Here is a 26,710-nt window from a genome sequence, read left to right on the forward strand (position 1 = left end):
TTAGGATGCTAAAGTCACTGCATTAAAGTCAGCTTTACATACCTGTGGAATACAGTTCATTTCCATTTTGATTGCAATCTCATTAATTCAGTTTTGTACAGTAAATATAATTGTAAGAAATGCAATAAGAAAACCTTCCCCAGCTGTAATCACCAACTGACCCTCCCTGAAGCTGTAATGTTTAATCAAAGACATATACAAAATATTTTATTTATCTATTTTGAGCCCCATAAACATGTCTATGTGCCAGGTTGTGTATGTCAGGCTTACATTTTCAAAGTATTCTGATCGAAAAGAGCCACGGAGAGACTCTCTTATTTGGTCCATCTGTGCCTTTGAAGAGCGCTCCTGTTTGTTTACTCCTGACTCTCAAATGGAGCATGATGCTTGGTTAGATTTCCATCAGAAGCTGGCTGGAGGTCATTGCAGGGGGCCAACCCGAGTCCTGTGAGGTCTTCAGCTGCCTATGTTTAGCAGAGTATGGCTCTAAAGCTCTTGCAATAAAAGCCACAGTGGAATTCAATGAGAGTGGAGGGGAAATTGGCAGCAATTCTGTTACTCATTCCATAAAAGACTCAAAGACCTAAATGATATCCTCAGTGGGGTTCTGACAACCTATTTTTTATATAGCTTAATGAATATTTGATGGATTGTGAGTATGAGTCAGCCATGTGAATTGATATGAGGGAGGGTTATGTCTACATGCTTAATAACTTTTGAAAAATGTCACAGGAAAAAAAAAAAAAAAATTCATGGACTGGTGACAAAAAGCATCTTAACCATGACCTGTTCTAATCATTGATCATTTGAAGGCCAACCTTACATGTTTCAATTTTGCACTTTATCTTTAGCTTTTAACTCATACAGAGATGCAGTTCAGGACAGCAAAAAAAGAAAAAAAAATACTGTCATGAAGTCAGACATTTTTATCTGTGACATTTATGGTAACATACTGACACAGTGAGTTAAATAAATAGTGGTGCCCAATAGTCAATATTGTGACAATCTATAGGCCTCTATTAACCTCTCATTCATGCCAGGCTTAGAATTCAGTGAAAAAAGCAAACAAAAAAAAAAAAAAAAAAAAAAAACAAACAATAAATGTTGGAGTTTGACAACTTCCAGTAAGCATTATAAGAAGAATCTTTGCTTCTTTTCTGTGTGATATGACCAAAAGCTCAAATTAACCAAAAGGTACAGTAAATCAGACAAGGTTAATTTATTTGTATAGCACATTTCATTTACAAGTCAATTCAAAGTGCTTTACATGAAACATAAAAACATTACAGCAAGGTGCAGGGGAAGAAAAAAAAATACAAGTGCATTAGAAAACAAGATTAAAAAAGATAAAATTGATTATATAAAAGCTCAGATAAAGAAATGAAGTGAAGATTTCAGCGTAAAAGAACCAAATGCAGATCTGGACTTCTAATGAAATGCAGCAGAGAACAGGTGGGTCTTCAACCTTGATTTAAATAAACTGAGTGTTTCAGCTGATTTGAGGCCTTCTGGGAGTTTGTTCCAGCATAGAAGCTGAATGCAGCTTCTCCATGTCTGGTTTTGACTCTGGGGACTGATAGGAAACTGGATCCAGATGACCTGAGGGTTCTGGTAGGTTCATACTGGGTCAAGAGGTCACTGATGTATGTTGGTTCTAAACCATTCAGAGCTTTATAGACCAGCAGCAGAACTTTAAAGTCTATTCTTTGATGAACAGGCAACCAGTGTAAAGACCTCAGAGCTGGACTGATGTGGTCCACTTTCTTGGTCTTAGTGAGGACCTGAGCAGCAGAGTTCTGAATCAGCTGCAGGTGCCTAACTGATTTTTTAGGTAGAACCTGTGAAGACACTGTTACAATAATCAAGCCGACTAAAGATGAAAGCATGAACTAGTATTTCCAAGTCTTACTGTGACATGAGATCTTTTACCCTTGATGTATTCTTAAGCTGATAGTAGGCTGATTTTGTAATTCCCTTAATGTGTTTCTCAAAGTTAAGGTCTGAGTCCGGTCAACTGAAACATTTCTTCTGCAGCTCCATTCAGTCTAGCTAGTTCCATAATAAAATATACATCATGTTGTGTGTGATATCCATTTGTGGAACAACATGATTTTTATCACATCTTTTTTATCAGTGATAGGCAAAGTCAGTCCTCAAGGGCCCAGTGTTGCAGGTTTTAGATGTTCCCTGCTAAGGCAGACCTCAATAAACATACTTGGGCAAGACTTGACAACAAACTGTTGAGGAGAGCCATTTAATTTTTAACCAGGTGTGCTGCAGTAAGCAAACATCTAAAACTTGCAGGAGTGTTGCCCCTCAAGGACCCCACTCAGTCTTGGCTTGAGCTTGAGTAAAATAAAGAGGTTCTCAGTAACACACAGCTAAAACACTTGTTGGTTATCATGTTCAACTTTCATCAGCTAAAACACTTCTTTCATTTCAGTCCAGGCTCTAGGCAATATGTCATGTGATAAAATAAATTTATTTTAATTTTGCTGACTGTATGTTTAGACCATTGCAAAAGGCACTGCAAAAGATAAAGATTAAAAATGCACTGTTGTGATGCTGCAGCTCAAGCAATACACACAAAACACATTCGCCAAATATGAAGCCAGTATGCGATAAAGTTTGCTAAAAACCTATAACAAAAAAAAAAAAAAAAAAAACATCTGACCATATATTGTGTTGCTTATGTCAGCCAGCAATTAAAATGTGCTCAAACAGTTAAAATGAAGATGATGCTTATTGTTTTGAAGACCTAGCTTTTCAGCAGAGGAACGAGGATAATGCAGCTGAAAACTTTTTAATTGTTTTTCATGTTACTGTGAAAAGCTTTTATCTAACATGACATTTACACCACAGTAGAGTCTTTGATTTTTCAACAATGTGATAGGTGTAATAGCAGAGATTTCTGTGGTTTTCTCGCAACAGCCTGGCTGGAAATAATCTGGATGCACTGCAGGAAAATACCAGCTCATGCGTCAAAGACTCTGCTCTGTACACCATTATTTTAAATAAAGCCCTCCTTGTGTCTTTGTGATAGCATTATCCAGACAGAAAATCATCAGAAATACTGGTTACAGAGTGAATAATTACATTCTTGCTATGTCACACACCAGTTTCAGTAAAATCAGACCTGGCAGAGTTATTTGATTTATTTAGATTACACAGGACTATTTTTTTCTTTTATCTTTAGTTATAAATAAACATTTAAACATGCATTTTAAGTTATAGGAATGAAAGTATCTTGGGCCACTGCCCACCGAGTGGCTGCAAAATTACTTTGAACACAAACTTATTTCTAGTTTATCCTTTTGCATGTTTTGATAAAATGTTCTACAATATGAAGAAAATTAACACATTATTTATATTAATAAATAGCTTTATGAATGCTTTTCTATCATTGCCTTTGCCTGATATTGATGTAGAAGCATCAGCAATGTGCTATGATTAAAACTAATTGTTTCTTTGTGTATTAACAAATTAAATATAGATTTGTAGGACCATTCCATTTGTCTGGCCATGACCAATGGGGCTATATTGGCATAGTTGTTTATTATTGATTGCATGCTGCCTAACCATTTTCTTTTTCAAAAAGGTATTTATTAGTATTCAGTCTACTTTTTATTTATTTAGTTTTTTTATTTAGACTGCATAGCTTTTATTTTCTATTGAAAATTTGAAATTATTAGTTTTTCCTCTTCTACAGGGATATGAAGAAGAACCAGCAAACTACCTGCAGAGTACTCTGCAGCAAACAGCAGTCATCCATCTGTAAATAAGTGACAAATCAATAACTTCAATGCAAAACATGTTAGGAAAGAGTTAAATGATAGTCCGAATTATTAAGATAATTTCTACGGGTTCCTTATTTCACAGGTGAAATACAACCAATTACTTTTGGTCAGTTCACCTTGATATCAGATATGGCGAGTGATACAGGAAAGATCAATAAATATGACCACGATAACATCAGTCTCAGACTGATGCTTACCTTAGTCAATTTAATAACTAACTGCAAAGAAACATTACATTTTAAAATGCAGTCAAGAATATCAAAGGAAAAGTCTTTCTGTGTCGCTCATCACTTCACTTGATTTGTCATTTTATTGGCACATTACTGAGTTATGTGATCTACTGTCAAGAAAAAAAAAGTTATTATACTTAGATTTATCTACAGGCCATCTGATTTTGTCTATCCACTGACTAGGAAATGCATATACTGAGTTGGAGTGGTCTAAGAAGGTTTATTTTTCCAGTAGACTGGGAGTCACTGGCATCATTCTCAGATGTCATTGGTGTAAAATATCTGATTGGTTCACACCACATAAGCCAGACTAGCCCAAGGAAAGAAAAAACAGAACACACACCCACACAAATAAATGAATAAATGGGCCATGCATGACTGCACTGGAGTCAAAGTGAAGACGAAAGTGTCAAATCAAATGTGTAAACTTAGTATAGAAGTGGTCCAATCAAGCTTAAAGGGTGTTCACATTTTTGTGTGACCTTGCCACTGCTGTATGTTTCGTTTACCATTTGTTATCAGCTTGGCATTGCAGCAGGAATAATTCTGCCACAAGGAATATAAGAACGACAATACAAACAAAATTGAAACCCAGTGCCCATTAATATAAGTCTGCCCAAAGATTCAGAGTGATGCAAATGGAATAATAACTTTCACCATCAATGCAAATCTAACAAAACTGTCTCTATTCAGACTGCTTGTGACTGCTTCTGTTGTTTGCCACTGTTTGTGTATCCAACAACAGAAGCTGATGACACCTTTCACAGTTGCCAGAGACAGTTGAATACTCTGAAGATTACACTTTTTTGCTCCATATGCTAAAAAATTGCATTTCTATAATGAAGCCAACATACAAAAATCTGCAGTGTTCTACGCTAATAGTTGCAGCAACTTTATCTGCAGTTCAGTCGTAAAACTAACATTAACAGCTCAAAACACTGGGATGTGTTGTTTAAAGGAAACACTAAAAGTGCTTTCATTCATTCATTTTCTATAGCTAATCCAATTTAGGATCACTGGAAGCTCAAGACTATCCCAGCAATCAGCAGGTGAGAGGTAGGATACATCCAGGACAGGTCTCCAGGACAGAGAGACAAACAATCATTCACACTCACTCCTAAGCAGAAATTAGAGAGACTAATTAATCCAACATGCATGTCTTTGGATGGTGGGAGGAAGATGGAGTACTTGGAGAGAACCCATGTAAACTCCACACTGAAAGGCCCGTGTTCAAACACCTTCTTGTTGTGAAGCCGCAGCGCTAACCACCACACCACCGTGCAGCCTGCACTTTTTAAATGTGCTTATATAGGATTCTCTCTATTCAAAACAAAGTCAATTCAAAGCTTCTGTACAGATAGTCTATTTCAGTACAAAGAAGTTGGTTTATGAAGACACTAAAAATAATTTATTTTGAACAATTAAAAATGAAAAGGAATGAGAAAAATTACATTAAGTTTGGCTCCACTAATTAGAAAAAAAAAACAACCTCACAACTTTTCAAGAAATTAAGATGTAAAGGTAATGAAAGATGTAAAAACATTTGTGGAAAACAGTGAAATAAATATAATTCATTAAGTAATCTCCATGAGAAACAAAAATAGACTCAGCAATTTTCTGACCTTTCATCTTTTTGCTGCACAATTAGCGATGCAAAATAGTCAAGTTAGGCACAGAGCAATGTTTACCACAGTAACGTCTTTCTTTACAATGCACTTTGGTCATCAGCGGGTTGTTAGAAAAAAAGAGTTATATATATAAAAAAAAGGATTACTATCATTTTTATTACCACAGTATTATAGCTCACTATAGTGACCAGTCAACATAACATTTGGAATGAGCCGGACTGGTGACCTGTCCAGGGTGTACCCTGCGTCTTAACTGAATGAATGAATGGATGAATGAATGAATGGAGGAAGGAAGGAAGGAAGGAAGGAAGGAAGGAAGGAAGGAAGGAAGGAAGGAAGGAATATTTTAAGCCAGGTTAAATGGATTCACCCTTGTAACATTAAAAACATCCAAATCAAACACTCTGATTCTGGTCTCTACACAGTGTACACTTGTGGGATCAGCGCATGGACAGAAAGCTGAGGAAATCTTCATAGCTTTATGTTGCTTATACTGGTTCCAATTTGAACTCCTCAATAATATGAGTTCAATCCAAACCACAGATTAGGTTAGTTAGGTTTGACCCCAAATCAGATCACTGTTTTCTGAGTGGCTTACTAAGCCAGTGAAAACTGGCTTTACGAGAAAAAGGAAAAACAGCTCTGTTAAATTTAGCTCCAATCTGGAAAGTTCCAACATGTCAGGAAGGCATCATCGTGTCACCACATATGCTCTGGGACTTAGTTCCTTGTCTGTTTCCTTGTTATTTTGACAAGCTTAGGGGAAAAAACTAAACTGGCTCTGCTGAAGTACAACAGTTTGGCTTTTTGATGTGTTGTTTGCCACTGCTGTCACTTTTCATTTCTTTTGCTTTGTCTGTCATAGGATGTAAGGGCTCCTCAGCAGCTGCTAAGAATTCATAAGTGTGAAAGTGCTTGCAAAAATATAAGCATCTGTCATATGTTATGAATTCCTATCTCTCTTTTTTTTAAAGTTCAGCTGTATCAGAGGGTGAGGTATGTCTTGTATGATCAACAAGAACAAGGAAAACTGCAGATGATTATTAAGCATCCCCGTTACCCTATGAGAACCCCTTAGAGACTAAAAGGGATAAAGTTATGGATTAATTTTTGTCCCAACAGTCCACAGAGCTCGCTGACCTTTAATTGAAGGGCTCAGTGGATGGAAACACACAGGCATGTAATGCAGGATTACAAACACATTTTCCTCTGCAATAGTAATGTTGAGTACTTTTACATATTTGTGCAAAGATGGGTTTTCCAATATTCAGCAATTGAATAAAAGTCTGTCTTTTTTTTCTCTCTTTTTCTTATTAGTGGGGATGTCACAAAAAATGCTATTTAATCTGATTTACCTTTGTCCTTTTGGAGGTTGGTCATAAAGTTCTACAGTGCAGATATGAAATAAATTACAATTTTGAAATCAGGTGGGAGCAGCCTTTCCATATTTCATGAATTGGGTGCAGTGGTAGATCCAGTCCTACAAATTGCCTCTTGCTAGTGATTGTGCTCTCCTTTTGCATTTTGGCAATATTTGCCCCGAGTGGACATGTAGAGTTTGGTCTTACAAGAAAATCCATAAAGAGGGCCTTAGGACAAACAGTTGGTGGCAGAAACTCTCCTCCCAAGTGCTATTTAACCATTGCAGAAATAGGGTTGAAATGAATATTAAATATTAAAAGAGCAACAGTAAAACTCTAATGGTGGAAAACACTGAGGAAATAGTCAAGGAAGCAAATTTAATTTATTATCCCAGTTAAACTGAGAAAATGATGCAGATTATGCCATTTAACTCCAGTCAGCTCAAATAATTACGATCAGGCAATTATGAACTATCCTGACACACCTAGTCAATAATCTGTTATCAGATATGGAACTAACAATCAAGAAAAAAACTGAATAAAGTCTTCACCTCGTTAATCTTCTTTAAATACATCCAAAGTAAAGCTTGGTCTGAAAAGAATAATATATTCTGAAATGAATAAAAAATTATAAGAGAAAAAATTAAAAATAAATACATATAGAAATAAATTTTAGAATGGTTCAACATCTAAAGAAAAAATGTTATTTTTTTAAATTAAGCAACAATCAGCTAGTTGAGCTTGGCATGATTAACAGAAACAAGGAAATGTGTAAAATAACTCTAAGTGTTTGAATAAAATATATATATATATATATATATGTGTGTGTGTGTGTGTGTATGTGTGTGTGTGTGTGTGTGTGTGTGTGTGTGTGTGTGTGTGTGTGTGTGTGTGTGTGTTGGTTTTAAGCTTTAGGAATGCTTCAGCAGGTCTCTTTGGACAGTCAGCCTAGTTTATTCATTTTTAATCAATAGCTGACAATAACAAACTGCAAATAGTTCCTTACTTTCTGTACAGCAATTTACTTTAAATCATCTCATTTCTTGCTCAAACAAATAATTTTATTATGTGCAACTTGATTTGGCTTAAGCATCCAAAATAATACATTATATGTTTAATTCTGTAACATTCTTGCCAAATATATAGGAGAGCAGGAAGAATATAATATAATTTTATAGGTTCAGTGTAAAGGAAAACACAAAACTATTCTGGTACTTGGTGGTGATGATGATGAGGATATGGAGATCGCTTCCACTTGGCTAAATGACTCACCCAGTCTTTAGTTTTCTGACTGTCAGAAATCCACTAGCTAGCATGTTTGTTTCTGATATGTCTGTTACTGAGACCATCACGCTCGATACTGAGTCCCTGTGTGCAGGTCTTTTGTTTGCCTCAGGTTAAACATTAAGATGCATATCTGCTGAAAATTCATATTCAGTTAAACTGAATGTGACTGTTGAGCATGAGTTCTTGAAACTGAAATTAAAACAGGAAATAAATGTATTCATGCCAAAAACAAAGGAAAGAGAAATATAATTTCTTCAAGGTTAAAAAAAAAACAAAAAAACATATGAACTTGGGGTTTGAGGGGAGGTTCAGTTACATGAGAACTCAATCCATGCAATTAAAAAGAAATGAACAAATAAAATCAATGAGGATCACTTACACTGTGGTGTCAAAAGACTCACAGGACAACAACTCAAGCCTATATCCTAATTAGCAGAAATGGTGCGTTCACAGCCATTCAGTGGGAGAATACAGTACAATTTAAAATTATACAGCTTAACACTTCGTTCAATTTAACATTTGCAGGTTGAGAAATATTTACTGCGTGTGCTGAGTGTTATGTTTTATAACTTTAGCTCAGATTTTTAGCAAATTGATGTAGATCACCAAGTAAAAAAAAAAAAAAAAAAAAAAAACAATTCTCTGTCTGTACTACTATAGAATACTCCATATACTTTGCTATATATCATAAGAAGTGATGGTTCATTAATCACAGCCGAGAGATTCTTTCTCGGCATTTAACCTTTCCTAGTTACACTAGGAGCAGTGGGCAGCAATATAATGGTACCAGAAAGATACTGGAGGTTAAGAACATTGCCCAAGGGCCCAGAGTAGTTAACCTTGGTTGCCACTTGAACCAACAACAACAACAACAACAACAATAATAATAATAATAATAATAATAATAATAATAATAATAATAAATAAAACAAAACAAGCATTCCTCCAACTACTGGCTCCTGTGCTACTAAAGGAAAAATTTAAAACCTCAACAAGCTTTCCTCACCTAGTTGCAAAAATTGGAAGATCACTGTTTGGGAAAGGGTTTATTATGTAGTAAGTTAACATCTGCCATTCACTTTGGCAAAGTGTCGTGAAAATGACTATGTTCCACTGATGTCACCTGCTTGTCAAATGTGGTGTTGATCATGATGTAAGCCTGAAAACCTACATTAATGTTTGAATAACACCATGAGTCCCCTCTCTCCATCTCTCTGAGGGCATTTTAACAAGGTGCCGAAAAGAGAAATGATAATGACGTGTCTGTCATGAAGCAGAGCTAGGTTAATCTGTCATGATGGCAGGTGACTGATGGTCCAGTATCATCCAGTGGTCAAAGCATGAATTCTTTCCCTGAATATTTCAACATATACACACATATATATATATATATATATATATATATATATATATATATATATACACACACACAAACACACAAGCAGTTTAAAGTCAGGGTGGCTAGAATCACTCCGAACCAGTTTGGGGAGGTTAAAACACCTTTCCTCAGGTTTATCCTCATTGTTCAATGACAGTCTGTCTTTTTTCAGCCTGGAAGGCATAAAGTCATTACAGTAACCTTTACACAGTGGGAACTACCACACTGTGACTGTAACTTTAAATGTGTGGCATGATCACTCTTCTTCATATGCGTAGCTCAAAGTAGGCTACATCAAAGGTCATAATTACTTCAATGTTATCCAGATTTCAGGAATAAGCACGACAATGGCACATTACTGGTCTTTTTCCAAATGTTCATCAGTCTAGTGAATGCTTGTTAAAGCCACACTGTGATTCTGTCACCTTTATATCCAAAGTCCATGTTTAAACTAAAGCGGCCATCAGCTGGATTGTCTTCTCACAGCCCTCTTGGTTCATACAGTATTTTGTTTCAGTGAGGTTCAATAATTCTCATGGCTCTGCTGTATTAATGTACAAAGATACTTGATAATTTGCTAAGCCTTTAAATGAATTTTAATTATTTACAGGAGAAGTGTGTCAGAGTGATATCTAGCAAAGATGGTACAGTTTTCAACAGTCTGAGTACTCCTGTGTCCTACACTCACCTTCCAAGTGTTGTCTAAAATACGGTGGGTGACTAAAATGTAAGTAATGTGGAAGGTCCCCTGTAGGATCAGGTTTTGGTTTGTGTATTCTGACTTATCATATTGTAAAGCTAGACAAGCTTGAATGATTGTGGCTATACAAAAATCTTATGGCTAATATACAGCTCTGTTTTTTATAGATCCCCTCAATATGCTGCATAATGAAATATTAAAGGTGAAAAAAGTGGGTTGTGCTGGGATGATATGCTTAATTAAAAAAAAAAAAAAAAAAAAAAAAAGAACAGAACATTATGTTGCACTCTTATTCATTTTCATCCTCTGCTGCCATTTATTTTCGGTTAATTAAAAGTCATAGCAATTATGTGATAAAGCTATAAATTAAGATATGTTTACACATAATTAAACATATAGATGTAATTTTAATGTGAATAATGAGATTACAAAATCTATTATCTGTGGCATTTTAAAGAAAAATGTACAATATTATAAGTTCACTTATTATGAGCTGACTTTATTTTTATTAATACTGGTTAAACATTGTCAAATATATCACATACACATGACACATATTTGCATTGTCAGTTTTCTTTTACTGTTATTCACAAATTATTATTAATTTTAAAAGGGCACACTATCACAACAGTACATATTGTAAATTGGTTTTTACAGGAGACAACCAAATATTCTGAATGTGCTGCCTAATTTCTAAAAAGTCAATATCATTTGGGAAGTACTGAGATCATTTTAATAAGTATTCAAGAGCATGTAGGATAAGTGACACAAAGTTGAGTACAGTGTTATTCTATCTTTATTCAACACTACTTAAATATTTAAATCTATTGTTCAACTTTGTTTTTAGTACTGAGAAATACACAGAAATCTCTTTCTAGATAAGTTAAGGTTTATCTGAAAACCACTAACCAGACCAGAAATTTGGGTGTATTGATGGACTCATACCTTAACTTTGAAAAACACATTAAGGGAATCACAAAGTCAGCCTACTATCAGTTTAAGAATATCAAGCGTAAAAGATCTGATGTCCCAACAGGACCTGAAAAAACTAGTCCATGCTTTCATCTTTAGTCGGCTAGATTATTGTAACAGTGTTTTTACAGGTTCTACCTAAAAAATCAATTGCACAGCTGCAGCTGATTCAGAGCTCTGCTGCTCGAGTCCTCACTAAGATCAAGAGAGTGGACCACATCAGTCCAGCTCTGAGGTCTTTACACTGGCTGCCTGTCTGCCAGAGAATAAACTTTAAAGTTCTGCTGCTGGTCTATAAAGCTCTGAATGGTTTAGGACCAAAATACATCAGTGACCTCCTGACCCAGTATGAACCTGCCAGAACCCTCAGGTCATCTGGATCCAGTATTTCATCAGTTCCCAGACATGGAGAAGCTGCATTCAGCTTCTATGCTCCACACTTCCAGCCTCAGATCAGCTGTCGTTTTTCATTTTAAATTATGCTTCTTATTTTCTGATGTTTCAGTGTTATGTAAAGCACTTAGAATCACCCTGTTGTTAAATTGTGCTATACAAATAAACTTGCCTTGCCTCACAAAATATATGGTGACACGTTATTTAACTTGAAAGCGTCATCCTGAAAATGGACCTTGACTGAGATGGGCTGGAAATGAACCAAGGACTCAGCATGTACACATGAGTTTGGCCTGGATAAGCTTCTACTTTCTTGCTTTAGAGTGGCTTATCTCATGGGGGAGCCATGTGCAAGCTGGGAGGGGGGGACAGGAGTGAGCACAAGGGTTCGGGCAAAGCTACGTGCACAGGGGGGAGATTATCCCTTTATTTTCTTTAAATGTTTAGATATCTTTCTTTTTATTTATAAGTAGTTTACTTAGTCCTTTTGTTAATTCGTTTGAGGAATATTAAATTAATTGCTTTGTTCTGTTTATTTTGTTGTTAATTTATTTGTTAGAATGTGTTATCCCTCATGTGTTGAAGACTGGTCTGATCAGTTAGTATTTAAGTTCCCGTTTGTTTCCTGTTTGTGAGAACAGTTTGGTTTCCTTTAGCCTCGTTTCCACCAACAGGTTTGGGTCGGTGCAGGACAGGTAGGTTCAGATACGGTCTGTAAACTGCATTCTCGTTGCGTTCCCACAGCCAACCATAACCTTACATGTGATGCGGAGTATCAACTGGATAGTGATAGATGCCTCAGCTACATAAAAGCATAACACCATTGCAGCGCTGCGCCTTCCTTAAAGTAAAACCAAACCACAAAATGTATCCTGACCCGCCCCAGCCTGCACCTGTCAGTGGAAACTGGGTTTTTGTATCTAGTAACTTGCTGTTTGAACAGTTAGTTTGAAATTACTTTAAATTACCATTATCAGATTAGCTTGACCTCTTTTTAAGGGACCTGATGTTTTGTTTGAGCATGTTTTTCTCTTCTTTAAATACCAAATTTTAAGAAAAAAAGTATTTGACTTAAAGTCAGAATTAACATTTTATTATTCTATTACCTTACAAAGGGATTACGTTTTCTTTTTGTATACTTCACAAAAACTTACTTTTACTACATTTCATTTAAGAAATAAAAAAACAAGTTAGGTTTTGTTACAGTGATGAAATGATAGTGAAGAGGTTTGAATAAATGTTGCTATAGCATCTGTTATCATATATCAATTTTAATATGACAGAAAGAAAACCAAAGCCCTACAGTAAAGGCTTTTCTCAAATAAAAATATCTTTTTGTATTTAGGACTGGCTTCAGAAAAAGCTTAACTCTCCAAGAAGCCCACTTTAGCCCTTATTGATCTGTTGGAATGGACTTGGATGGTTCTAAGTGCCAAACGACCATATATATATAAGGTCAGTCATCTGGCAGAAATGTTTAAGAATTTAATGCATTTTATAGAAATCTACTTCAGATATCAAATCATTTATTTGAATGTTTTTGATTGTCTTAATGTAAATGTATCCAAACACTAAGGTAGGTAAATTTTTGACATTTAATTTTAAATAAAAACAGTGGGGTAAATCTTTATGTTGAGCATAAATGCTGTAGTTTAGTTAGATATAAACAGCCTGGTCTATATTTTATCCCTTTCTGTGGAATTTGAATAAAAAAATAAAGCCATTCTCCTCCAACCTAACCAATCATTACCAATGATAATATTAAAGATGAAACAAAGTCCTTTGGTAAAATGTCATTGGAGGTTCCTAAAATGTGAGGGCCACGTCTATCACCAAAGTTTATCTAATATGTGATGATATAAGAGGTGACAATGACAGACTGCATGCAAGTTCAATCCATAAATTCCTACATTGCAAAGATCTGCTTCAGTGGTGAGAACTGACCTGTGATACATTTCGAAGTTGTCTCTGAAAAGGAAATCAATATTTCCTGTGAGCTGCATAGTAAGCCAATCGAAGTTTTTAGGAACAGATAATGAATGTCAGCTGACATACGAATAAAAGAAACAAGCCTCGAAAGATGAAATAAACATTCCAGTTCCACATTTCAAATTATAACACCCTTAACGACACTATATTTTCCAGTAAAGGAAAAACAGAATTATCTGCACAAAAACATTATTCAGAATTAAAAATCCATTTTTTTTCCTTTTTACACCTCAAGGGTATTTTGATTTTACTAGGTTCATTATTCTAGTTCAATACCAGTTTTTCCCATTATTGTCAAACACATTGTCCCTTTGTGGCAGTAGATTTGCTTCTTCACAACTAAACAAGGCACTAACTTTTTAACACATGTCATAAAGCTGAGACATCTCATTCAGTGCATAAGGGCCCATGTTGATCTGAGACTTCAGGCGTGCCATAGGAGAGAACAAACGGTACGTCTTCTGACGGTATCTCAGGTGACAGGCCTGTCACCAAACAGCCAAAAGATTAGAAGTGTAGTTCACTTGACACATGGTCTACAGGGAAGTGTCTTAAAAACCTTGTCCCATTTAAAAAATATATATATATATATATAAAAAATCTTTTAGTGTGGGTGGTAGGATGAGATTGGGGTACATAACAAATAAAGCACTGGCCTACAAAAGATCTAGAGGGAGCACTCTATGTGCATCCTTGGTATCCATTTAACAGGAGGGCTTACAGAAGCCAGCTACTTAACAGCTGAACTGAAGTGCTATATTACTCACCAAGCTCAGCTGGAAACACTATAGAAAATGTGTTTGCCTAGGATCTGCTCTCCTTTATCAATCCCAAACAGCAGGGGCCAGAGCTTTAAGCAGTATGCCAGAGCTCCAGCAATAGCAAACAACATTTTAGACAGGAAAAAAAGGAGAAATGGTTGCACAAATAAGATTTCAGCTTTGTCTTTGTAAATCCTTTAAAGCTGAATCTAACACAGCACATCCTACTGAATTCCCATCGAGACTATTCAGACACTGCTTTGGAAAATACACATGCAGACTTTGAAATGCAAGCTGAAGTTTGCAAACAGACAGGAAAACCTACAAGGAAAAAAAAAAAAAAAAAAGAGAAACAGGTATCAGGATACTCAGTTTGAATCTTACCGATGAAAAGGTTCCATTCAGCATCGAGGTCTGCTTGGTTTGCTAAACAGCCTCTCATAACGTTGTGACAGTAGTTGGGACAAGGCTTCAGGCCAGGCATGCTCCGGCAGTACGGGCAGTACAGCATCTTGGTCAGGGCTCTGACACATGCTGGAACTACGTTCACCTACAAAGCAAAGAAATGCTCATTAGTTTTGTGAAGTTTTAATAAACTGGGTTGTTGTTTTAGGACATGTAGTATGATACATGTTGACAAAATTTATAATACTGCACAACACAAATGACATTTGAAACTTAAGGAGGCACATGAGTCAAATGCCTTTCAGTTCTTGACAAACATCCCTGCACTGCTGGATTCTCCAAGGCTTGAAATGTGACAACCCACAAGATAAACTGTATGTTGATACAAGGTTTACAACTCTGTCCATCTCAATTCTTTGTGAAAACTGTGCCTTTTGTTGTTGGTTCACGTCATTGTATTAGCTAGAGTGAAAGTGACAGGATTCTCACGTCTGCTTTCCTTCAGAGGTGTAGATGCAGAACGGAGAGTATATCTGATAATTGGCCTGTCAGCCTCTGTATTCATGCTTGACTTTAGATTTTGTCTGGCATACATTCTCAAGAGTGCTGCTGTATGTGTGTGCATGCAGGGGAGGATGCATATCGGACAGTGAAGAACCATAAAGTTGTCTTCTATAAATAGAGGGATTCATATCTTACAGAGAAGCCAATCTATCAAGCACACTTAATGTTAAAAATAAAAATAAATAAATAAATAAATATCTGAGTAGTATAGTGCAATGTCCATATAACTAGCTCTGTTAGATGGATATTGCACTATCTACTCAGAAAATTAATTCAGCTATATATGTAGTTTAAAATAAATAAAAATAAATCACAACTTAATGTTTGCTATTTGCTCAACCTCTGCATTTTTCTTACAGTTTCTTTGTTTTGCTTTTTGAGCCTTTGTTAATATATGTTGGAACAAAGAAAAACCAAAACAAAGACTGTACTAAGCCTAGTGGTAAAAATACAGCATGGATTAAAGCAGAAGAAAAGAAACATAAAGGAAGCTGAAATAAAGAAAGCCACATTAGTGCACTTTGGTAGCTCCATGGCAACATCAGAGGCTCTGGTGACACTACATCCAACCTCACTCTTCTATTCAGCCTGTGTTTAACATGTTATTACCACCGTGGGGTCATGTTTCCTGTGGCGTTGGTTTATCTGTCTGTCTGTTAGCAAAATATCTCAAAAAGTTATAGATAGATTTTAATGAAATTTTCAGGAAATTTCAGAAATAGAATAATGAACAAATGATTAGATTATGGGGTTGATCCAAATCAGCATCTGGATCTAGGAATTTTTTAAAGGATTCTTTGCTATGGGGAGAATTTTGCCATTAGCGCTGAAACGACCTAAACAGGATGAACTACTAGATTTTAAAAGGCTACTTTGGTTTCTTTGAAATTAGGTTGTGCAAAGGACTTATGGGTAAGCAGTTACTTCTCTGCAATGTTCAGTTTGGAGAATCAAATGCCTTCCTGCTACGAGAGCTCAAGGTTACTCAAAATGGAGCCAGCAGAAAAACACATTTTTCACCAGGAAACTCAACTCAAAACCTCAACCATTCATAGTGTAATCAAGCAAATTTAATATATTTTTACACCACTTCACCTTCATTTCAGAAAGTTGCATGGACTGGGTCTTTGTGTTTGTGTTGTTTTAAACTGTGAAATTTCTGCTCTTCTGTTGGTTCTGTTGTAGCTTTCAGCTTTAGCTCGCTCTTCAGGAAACCTTTTTCCTCTCCAAAACATTGTTCTGCCTTTAGCTGGTAAGACACTGCTCATATTTCACACAAACCCACCTTTAAAAAAAAATGTTGTAGTTTATAGCAGAAATCAGCTACTTAAATATAATTGTATGTTTCTGTTATAAATGTCTGCTAATGGCTTTCTTCAGCTCTTTACTATCACATGACACATTAAGATTTAAATTTTATATTTCCTAAATCCCAGGTTGAAGGTAGGCAAAAAAAAGAAAAGAAATGAGATCAAACAGAGAGAGTGGTAGACTGTACAAGAAGCCAAAGTCACTGCCAACAATGCAGAGAAGCAAGAAGACAGAGAGACAGATACAGATGAAACAGACGGAGAGAAAACTGGACAAGACAAACAGAGGGAACTGGCAGGTGCTGTCACCACATTTGGACAGAGAAACAGAACCAGCCACATGCCAAGCACTGTGTTTGCTTTAGAGAGAAGAAGCTTTCATTCCTCAAGGAGCTTTCACTTTTAAATGTACACGTTTGGGTTTATCACAATCATACTTATCATTATGCTGGTAAAAGCAATAAATGCTTAAAATACTCACTCGGAACTTTTGCAGCAGTTTTCACTAATAGTTCACTTATCGTTAGATCTTAGTTTGTGCCTCTATTGGGCTTTATTCTTTAAAAATTACCACTGTACATATAAATTCACAAGGTTTGTCTGCTATATGCAATTTAGCTATCTGCAATAAGACAGGGACTAGACAGTTTTAAGATTACACTTCCATTCCTGCCGCTACCTAATGCATTTCCAGCAATCTCTCAGTAGCCCATTCCATGTCAATAACTCAACTCCCAAAGATCAAATATAACATTTTCCTATACAGACACTTGAATCATTTGATTTCACTGGCTAATTTGCATAGAAATATGTTCCTCACAGTGACAGAAGAAAAAGAAGCAAGATATTCCCATTGGTTTTCTCAGCTTGTTCAGACTGGTCCAGTCACTGTACATGTGCAAGGACATTAAATGTAAAACACCATCAATTATAAAAAATAAATAAAAAAAAAGTTGACATTTTAATTTTGCAACATTCTTAAAGTATTTATTCAAGACACAGTTACAGTACTAGAAATAATTGCAACAATGCAGAGGAAAGCAATGAAAATATGGTATACTGCTTTAATCCATTTATCATCTGCAAGCTGTCATACAGTACAATTTAACTCACACATACCATTTAAAACACAGTTAATTGTTTGCTTTCTTATGACACATAATAAAGTACAGTCTTTACTCATTTGGGGGATTGAAAAATATAAAACATTTCTTAGATTATAATGGCATTTCAATTAGACTTGGCCTACTTTCAAGACACCCAATTTAAGATACTGAGAAAACACTAGTTATTTTTTTTTCAACTAAATACCAGTTCCAAACTCACTCGTTATAATCCATGCAGTGTTTTACTGGGAACACCAGAAATGTATTTTGTACTGTAAATGGGTGAAATGTTTCAGTCTGCCCTTCAGCTTTGTGAGACTTTGGAAATTTTGCATTAAAATTGAGCCTCCTAACATAATTATCTTACAGAGATTTCTTTTCTTCAGTGCAGTTACTGTGCCCAGCAGTCATTGGTAACCCTGGATAAAGGGTAATCTGATAATCTTGTTAGGACTTATTTACAGTTGAGCAGTGGAATATTTCACAGCAGGCTGACGGAAAAGCTCACGAGTGAGATGCTTCAGATCCAGAGTAAGATTAAATCACTAATCTACTCATCTGATGTTTAAGTGCTATGATGACACTGCAGGGGGAATGTGTATGAATGGAAGTTTTTAAGTGGTGAAGAAAATATTAAGATCTTATATGTGCAAGAACCAATATTCAAATATAAATTATCCAGCAAAAAGATGAAAGTCCTTCAATGAAAAATGTTCTGGTAAAGTGTCTGGATATTGTTGGAAAAATGTACTTAAATGTTGAAGATTTAACCCTTACATACTGTTCATAATTGGTGCCTTCATAGTATGGTCAGGGTCAACTTTGACCTGGACCAAGAATTGCCTCATAATGGGTGTCTATTAAACTTTAAATTCCATCTATTTAGTATGTCTAAATAGCTTTTCTCACAGTTATGAATGCATAAGCTATCCTTTTTAAAGGGCAGCGGAGTTTATGTCTTAGTTTTTATAACACCCGTTTTTGTAAAAAAAAAAAAATCTTTTACTACACAGTATCATGTATTACATAATACAAAAAAAAAACAAAAAAACAAAACAAAACATAAAAGTCATATTTTAGATATATTATATTGTTACGGCCCTGCTTGTCATAGACAGCTGTGGCCGTTTATATTGTGATTAGGGGCGGCAGAGCGCTGCCCGGAGTGGCTAAGGCCAGCGCCTTTGTCCCCGCCCCTGTGTGACTGGCACCCCTCTGGACCAGTCAGGCTGCAGCCTACGGAGAAGCTCAGGCTGAAAAGGCTGCAGCCGAGGCAGGTCTGGAGGGCCAGAATGGCTCAGGCCGCTCTCCCCCTCATGTTGTGCACCGGGTGTGTGTGTGTCGCAACCACCTCCTTTTCCACAATGGGTGCTTTAAGTGTTTAGTTGTGTTAAGTTTACTTTGTGGTTGTTTTAGTGCTGGGCTAGGTTAGCGTTTTATTGTGTTGTGACGACGGTTACTTTAGTTTATGGGCCTGCTGCTTTTGTTTGGTTATAGTTTCCTTACCGAGTTGCGGTCGTGTCTTTGTGTGCACTCGGTGAGTGTTTGGTATAGGTTTTGGTTTGTTTCTTTCTGCAGGTCCGCTAACCCCAGCTCATCTTTATTTTGTTTTACAGGTTGTCCATCACTTTGCACGGGAAATGTAAATAAATGCGCTTTTATTTTGAAGTAACATCTGTCCATGTCGTGTGTTTTGTTACGCCCTTCCATACCCCTGAGTCGGGTCGTAACATATATCTAATTTAAAAATTAGAATTAGAATTTACAATTTAACCAAGTTTCAACATTGCAACCATTAAACAATGTCTTTATAACTATATCATGAGAAAATGCATCTTTTTTTTTCAAGATTTTCTTGGCTCGAGTGGCCTTTATTACACAGTTAGTGGACAGAAAAGGGGGTCAGAGAGAGATGGTTAGGCATGCAGCAAAAGGCCACCTCGTTCTGTACATGAACTGGTTGTTTAACCAGTTAACTAAACACCAACCAACGATTATCAATATTTATTCAAAACTAATCACTTAGAAGACAAAACAAATAATGAAATGCTTATTATGAACTAGTCTCTGCAGTTTTGCAGGTTTTGACTCTCTTCAGACCCTTGTGTTGATTGTGTGAAGACCAACAGATATTAATGTTTCTTTTACATAAACATTGGCTTTGCTGCCTGTTCCTCATCATTAGTCATCTTCATCAAAGGGGCTGTAATCAAAGTTTTCTTCCATGTTTTCTTCCTACTCATCCAAAATCATTATCAACCTCCTCATCTTGGAAGATCGGACCAATGGTTGTTGCACATTATATCTTGTTGCCATAATATCAGTGACTGAAATAACAGTTCGTGCACCTTTATAATGTTATAAACCTCCCACCACCATCCTCCCAACCCAAAATGATTCAAAACTGTTCATTTTATGATCATATTACATCGCAGGACAGGTGCAGATATTGTGTCTATGTTGCAGCACCGTTTACACTCTGCATGCTTTCTGTTTCCTTAGTGCACCATAAATGATCACTTCTATGCTGTTTAACTATTTTATTTCCAGATAACCACCATGTCTCTCGAAAGACCAGCAGGTTTGTTTCTTGACCTCTGTCACCACTGTTAAAAAAAAAAAAATTAATAATAATAATAATAATAATAATAATGATAATAATAAATATTATTATTATTTTTATAAATACTAAGAAACATGACCTGTGGTGTTTCACAAATTCAAGATTCTCTCAAACTATCATTTTCCTTGATTTGACCCACACTGGCACCTCTCAAATCCATCTAAATAGATATGGGTCAAATATAGCCCAAAACAGTCGCAATGTCCAAAAATTTGTAGCACCTTGTAGCTCTACAAACATAAACACTTTAAGAAAAGTCATCAAATTTCAGGCCAAAAGAATGATATATTAGGTCAATTTTACTGCTGTCAAATGTAAAAATAGGTCACATTTGATCCAAACAACATGTAAGGGTTAAACAAATTTCAGAAGCAATGAAAGATACAGCTCTTCAGAGTGGGTACTTTCTCTATAAGATATAGAAACATTTTACTTTAAATACTTGTTAAAATGTTTTAAATAAACATTTAAATGTCAGACTTTTTGTACACTACTGCATAATTAAATTTCCTTGATGACAGGTGAGTGGGGCATTCAAAGCAGCCTGCTGCTTTGGAAATATTTTATCAAAAAAGCTTTGCTAATAATAGAGCAGCCTAATTGCATCCCATTAAGGCCACAGTGGGGAGCCTTTCCGTTCACCTTAATTCAATATCAGCAATAAAAAGACAAGTCTCAATGTAATAATGGAAGATAACACAAAAAAAATACTCCTAGAAAACATCACCTTTTCTCTCTGACAAGGTGTTGTCATGCGCATATGGTATGAACTCCCTTTAGGCGTAACAGAGTGGGAAGAGCACAGACGATGGGAATTGCTTTGTGCCACCAAGTAATGAAGTTGTGAGAAATGACAATGACTTTTCAAGCTACCAAGGCCAATCAAGGGGAACACTAGTGGGACAGAGATGGTTAAAAAAAAAAGTCTCAATAGTTCTGTCATAATTATTGTGACAGGTTGCATTGCTTTGCACTGATTGGACAAAGATGTAAGACTGCATTGCTACCCTGGCGTCCCCACTCAATTCCACAGCCATTAGTGTCAATGGCAATATGAGTGATCTGTCACTGTGCAAATCAGACTACCATCTGCTGCCAAGAGAAACATGCATTTGGTTTCACAAATCACTGTGTAAAACTTCCAAGGGAAATAGTTGCATAGAGGGAGGCCACCATAAAAGACCTTAATTCAAACGTAAAAGATGTTTATTGTTAACATTGCCAGAATAATGTTATCTTAATGAATTTTTTTTATGTAAAATATGGTATAGCAGCAATTGCTTCATGCACGAATATAATTGTTCTACTGCTGCATATAACAGATACAACAGCCCTCTCTGTGTTTTTTTTTTTTTTTTTTTTGCATTTTCTGTATTTAAATGTTCTACGCACGTAAGAGATGATATTTCTTTTTGTCAGAACTGATGCTAATAAATACTGTATTTGCTCAATGAACTTGTGTTTCATATTAGTAAATTAAAACTGTAATGAATAAATAAACAATGCTTTGATCTGGGGATATTTTAACAGGTTTGCTGATGAATGAGGTCTTATAATGCCTTGCCAAATACTTATTATCAGAAAGGTATTGCATTTCTTTGTGCGTGAAGGTGATCTGACCTTTACCACATTGTATTAGTTGTCTAAACATAGCCACTTCTTAATCAGAAAGGCGCCAGAGCAGAAAAAGCTCATATGGGTCTCTGTGGAAGTTGCAAACAGATGCCCTACATTTTTCCTACGACAAAACAAGAATTAGGGTACACAACAGATATTGCCGGTTTCACTGTTTGTTAGGAAGATGGAGTGAAAATTTGAAAGCTGAAATACATTAAACTTGGAGTATGAATTGAATTTAGGTGTGTAATCAGAAAGCGTTCTGTATAATTATGAAATACGGCATTGGCTTTGATTGTGGATGCTTGTGGAAACAGTCTGTACTGGTTCGTAAAAAAACAAAAAGTATCTTAAAGATGTTGCATTGGTTCATAAATAGATAAAATAAAATAAAAAGGTTTTGTTTTGTTTTTGGATATCTGGAAATCAGCACAATGTTTTGGTCCAGAAGAACTGTCTTTGAGCATTCTTTATTAAAACAGTATACTAGCACACAGAAAATCCCAAATAACCACACAAGTAGAGTTCTCCAATTTATCATTATGATAATCAATTGCATTTGAAAAAATTATCAAGAAAGAAATAAAACCTGCTTATCAAATTTTTGGCAATGAGATGGAGCATGGGTATATAAAGACATCATTCAAATTTTGGTGTAAATCTGAATTGATTTTGTGTAAATAATGAAAAACAACATTGGCCTTTGTGCAAGATGCTCAGAGTGCTCTTATTGCTACTGTAAAGCACACACACTCCAAATAAGAGATACCTTTAGAGACCAAAAGAGTAAATTAAATAAAACTTGGGATGAATATTAAAAACATCCACAGACTGGGGACCATATATGCACCAAAGTTGTCAGTGTAAATAAAACAGCCTGTAGCACTTTGTACTTTTACTTATTACACCTCCTTTTTTTGCTTCTCTCTGAACTTTAGACACCCCACCCCCACCCCACCCCACCCAGCTTGGATGGAGTAAAGAGAATTCCGGAGAGGCCACACTAAAATGTGTTGATGTCACATCAATGAATGTCTGAGACTGACAGATTAATCCACATATGAGCATCTGGGCCTCGGTGAAACAACACAGTGGCACTTGGTAGGCCCCTGTGACCCCTACAAGTCAGCTCAAGAGTCTGTCTTTGTCATGGCACCAGGCTTGCCCGTTGATCTGCCCTGACTTGCTCCATGTTACTTGCATGTCTGGAGCAGGAGTCGAGGCTGTTTCTTTAATTCACCACGACAAGTGCAAACACGTTAAAAGCCAAGCACTGTATGATGACTATGCACAGTGCACCATGAGCCAGCCATAATCTCTGGTGAGTACAAGACTTTACAACATTGTTATCCAACTGCAGTGGTGCCTCCCAAATAAAAGTGTAGCATTCACTCTCTGTCCGTCAGACTCTAAAGGTCTGCAGCCCAGCCTGAATGTCAGGGGCAAACACGTCTCTGGTGGCTGCCAAGAAACCTCTGGACAAATGTCACAACACTAGGGCTGACAACTTTCTCTAAGTGCTTGTTAAATAAAGATGTGGTGCCATACACTTTAAATCAAGGTGCAAAAAAGGAGTCATAAGAGTGAAATAAGCAGCTACGATTTGATGATGTGACATATTTTCACTTGTGGTTAAGGCAGATGGAGCAGAAGTACTTTCATGTTAAAACTTGATGGATAGTTTCCTCAATATCTCACAATTTTCCATTCTTTATTTATTTATCTTTTTTTCAGAATGTCCTCCCACTCACTATCAGGCTGCCTGAGTCAGAACCTTTTAGAATTTCCAGCACAAAATGGAAGGCAGCAATTTTTAGTATAAAGTATACAGTACATTTCTTTATTATCTTTCATATAATTTTCTTGTATTCCAAACCACATGCTGTCTTTCATTCCCCCCGCCCCCCAACATTCAGCAGTTCACCGCAGATCAAAATCTTTTAATTAAAAAGGACATCTTTGGTGCAGCACATTTCCCAATGACGTGCCAACCTTTTTGAGCCAGTTGCCATCTGCCATCACAGCACTGTGGCTGAGGCCTTATCCCCTGCAAGCTGTCTGAGCTGTGAGCCAGCGAGAGGGTAGGAAACAGTCAGAAAGAAAGAGGAGCCAGGGAGAGAGAGAAGTTTGTCTGATGCATCTGTATCAGTGGGCATCAGCGAACAAACATGGATGGACCAAGTTCTCTTATTGAAGCAGTCCCTTAATCTGCCCTGGAGGAAAATCTTGCCAGAGCTTGCTTGGTAGTACATGAGAATCTGGCCTCTATTACATTAAGGTATTTTGTCAGAAGTATCCCTTCTTTAATCCATCTGAATTTAAATATGCCAAGTTGCTCTGTTCAACCAGCATTTATTAAATTTACATAACCTGCTTTTGTTTATTGCAAAGCAAAATTGTTTTAGATGACAAAACCTTGTTTTTTCATCATCACTATTTTATTTCTTAAAATAAATATTTGGAAGAAATCTTGTTGCATAGAAAAAAAATTTGCATTACCATTTAATTTATAGATAACTAAATAAATGCCCCTATGAAATAAATATATGATATATTCCTATTAAATAAGTGAACTGTTACACAGATAAATCTGTATTGTTCAATAAATATTTGATTTGTATTTATTTTCAAAGGACTCTTGAAACTTATTTCTGATAATTTTGGTTTTGATTGCTATATTTATTTTACATCTCTTTTGTCTCTAATATCTCTTATATTCATTTGTTGTCATTATTCAGTGCGAACCATTGTAGGTCAATTCTGATTACATTATTTTGCCTGTTAATACATTTAAAAAAATCTATATATTGACACATTTGGTTTTGCCTATTTTATTAATTTTATTTAAAAGGAATGCATTTTCAAATCATAATCATCTTAAACTACTCTTAGTTATGTAATTAGTAAGGGTAAGAGTAATTTAATTTACTTATTTGAGTTCGACCAAAATGGTATTCCACAGAGCTGAGCACTATTCAAAACTTTATTCATTTTATCCCCATGAAATCAAAAGCACAAATGAACCAAAGCACACCCGCAGTTTTCTTTAATATAGGTAAAGTGTGCATTTCAAAAATGTCCTTGTCCTTGTTCAAATAGTGACATTTTTAAAACAACTTGATTTGGTGAAATGCTTTGTATGGTAGCAAAGTCCCAAAAAAGCCAATAAAAGATCTGTTCACAGCTCAAGTAAAATTTTAAAAATCACAGGTGGTGGGAAGTCATCTAAAGGAAGGAGAAATAATTCAATGTTGGGACAAAAAAAAAAACCAAACAAAAGTGACAAGCAGACTGCACAAATGACTTTTACTTATTTGGATTTGATTATGCTTAAAGTTAAAATCTCTTCATGGTTCAATCAGTCTTAACCAATTTTATACCTTTTATGCAATTAAAGTACCAACTCTAATATTTTTGCTTCACCAGTAAAAAAGTTAAGAATATATATATATATATATATAAAACTAAAGAGTGACATCAAGGAACCATGGAACCACAAGGAACTTCTCATGTCAATTTGAGGTAAATGTTCTCGACTCAAAATAAGTATATAATGAGATCACCGTAAGCCATCAGGAAAAACAAGTCCCTCTGTGCAAAATATCCCACTTACGTCCGTCATCATGACTAAATATGCACAAAGGCCTTGGCTGGTTTGCCATGTGCATGCAGAGTGAGTGATGAGAGCTCTAAATGCCTGAACTTTAAAGCATTCAAAAAGTCCAAATCCCTGCAATCTTCTCTGAGCAGGTCCTAATGTGGCTGGACTGTGTTTTAAGTACATCCAGGATAAAACTCTTAATGGTCATCATAAACTGTAAGCCAGAGAGCTTGTCCTCTTAATCTAGGATATAGGCCCAGGAAACTGTTCAGTGCAAGGCGAGTGAATCCCATTTAATGGCGTGATATCTCTCCTGTTCTGGCTTTGCCGCATGCAGAGCTGTCTGTTAGCAGTAATTATGTATGGCTCATCATTGTCGGTGCATCATCCTGTGCTAAAGTAATGTGGAGAATTGAAACGACAGATGGTTAAAAAGAAGCCATTTTATGGAACAGGGAGATTTTGTCATTTTAAATCCATTGGCTCGGAGAATTAAACAATTAATGTGGTGTTCTGAGTTAAAATCATAACCGATCTCTTGCTAGATTCACTCACCAGAAGCTGTGTGCAGACATCTGGCAGAAGTCACAAGTCTTAATAATACTCTGACTGCAGTGGTATCAGTTATATCTTCAAAGTTAATAAAGAAAAGAAATTCCAGTGTTTAAAGTAGGACTTTAGTTTAGCATATTTAAGGCAGCTATTGTTCACTGATCCTGGGCTGGATAGAAATTTAATTTCACGTTGAATTATTTAAGGGAAGAAGTCAATAAATGTAGAAATGTGGCAGTTTATCAATGCTAGTACTATTGGATTATCAAAAATACCATTGAACCTGAAAAATTAATCCGTACATCCTAAAAGACCAACAAGCTTCTCAGGAGGTGTTAACAGCACCAGCACCTTCCCTTAAAGGCCTTACATCATGTAACAGTAACCACATACAATGAGTAAAAATTATGAAGCCTAGAATAAAGTATAGATTTCC

At 36.0% G+C, this 26,710-nt stretch overlaps 1 protein-coding gene across 2 annotated transcripts in view; it reads right to left on the reverse strand.

Moving 5' to 3' along the window:
* Window positions 1-26,710, reverse strand: part of gpc6a (glypican 6a) — a 161,204-nt gene that overhangs the window by 47,485 nt on the left and 87,009 nt on the right. For both annotated transcript variants that reach the window (XM_041993349.1, XM_041993342.1), the window contains exon 4: window positions 14,881-15,046. In XM_041993349.1, the coding sequence (XP_041849283.1) occupies window positions 14,881-15,046 (166 nt within the window). The remainder of the gene's footprint in view (window positions 1-14,880; window positions 15,047-26,710) is intronic.

This window comes from Melanotaenia boesemani, chromosome 1 (assembly GCF_017639745.1).
Source record: "Melanotaenia boesemani isolate fMelBoe1 chromosome 1, fMelBoe1.pri, whole genome shotgun sequence".
NCBI classification, from domain to species: Eukaryota; Metazoa; Chordata; class Actinopteri; order Atheriniformes; family Melanotaeniidae; genus Melanotaenia; species Melanotaenia boesemani.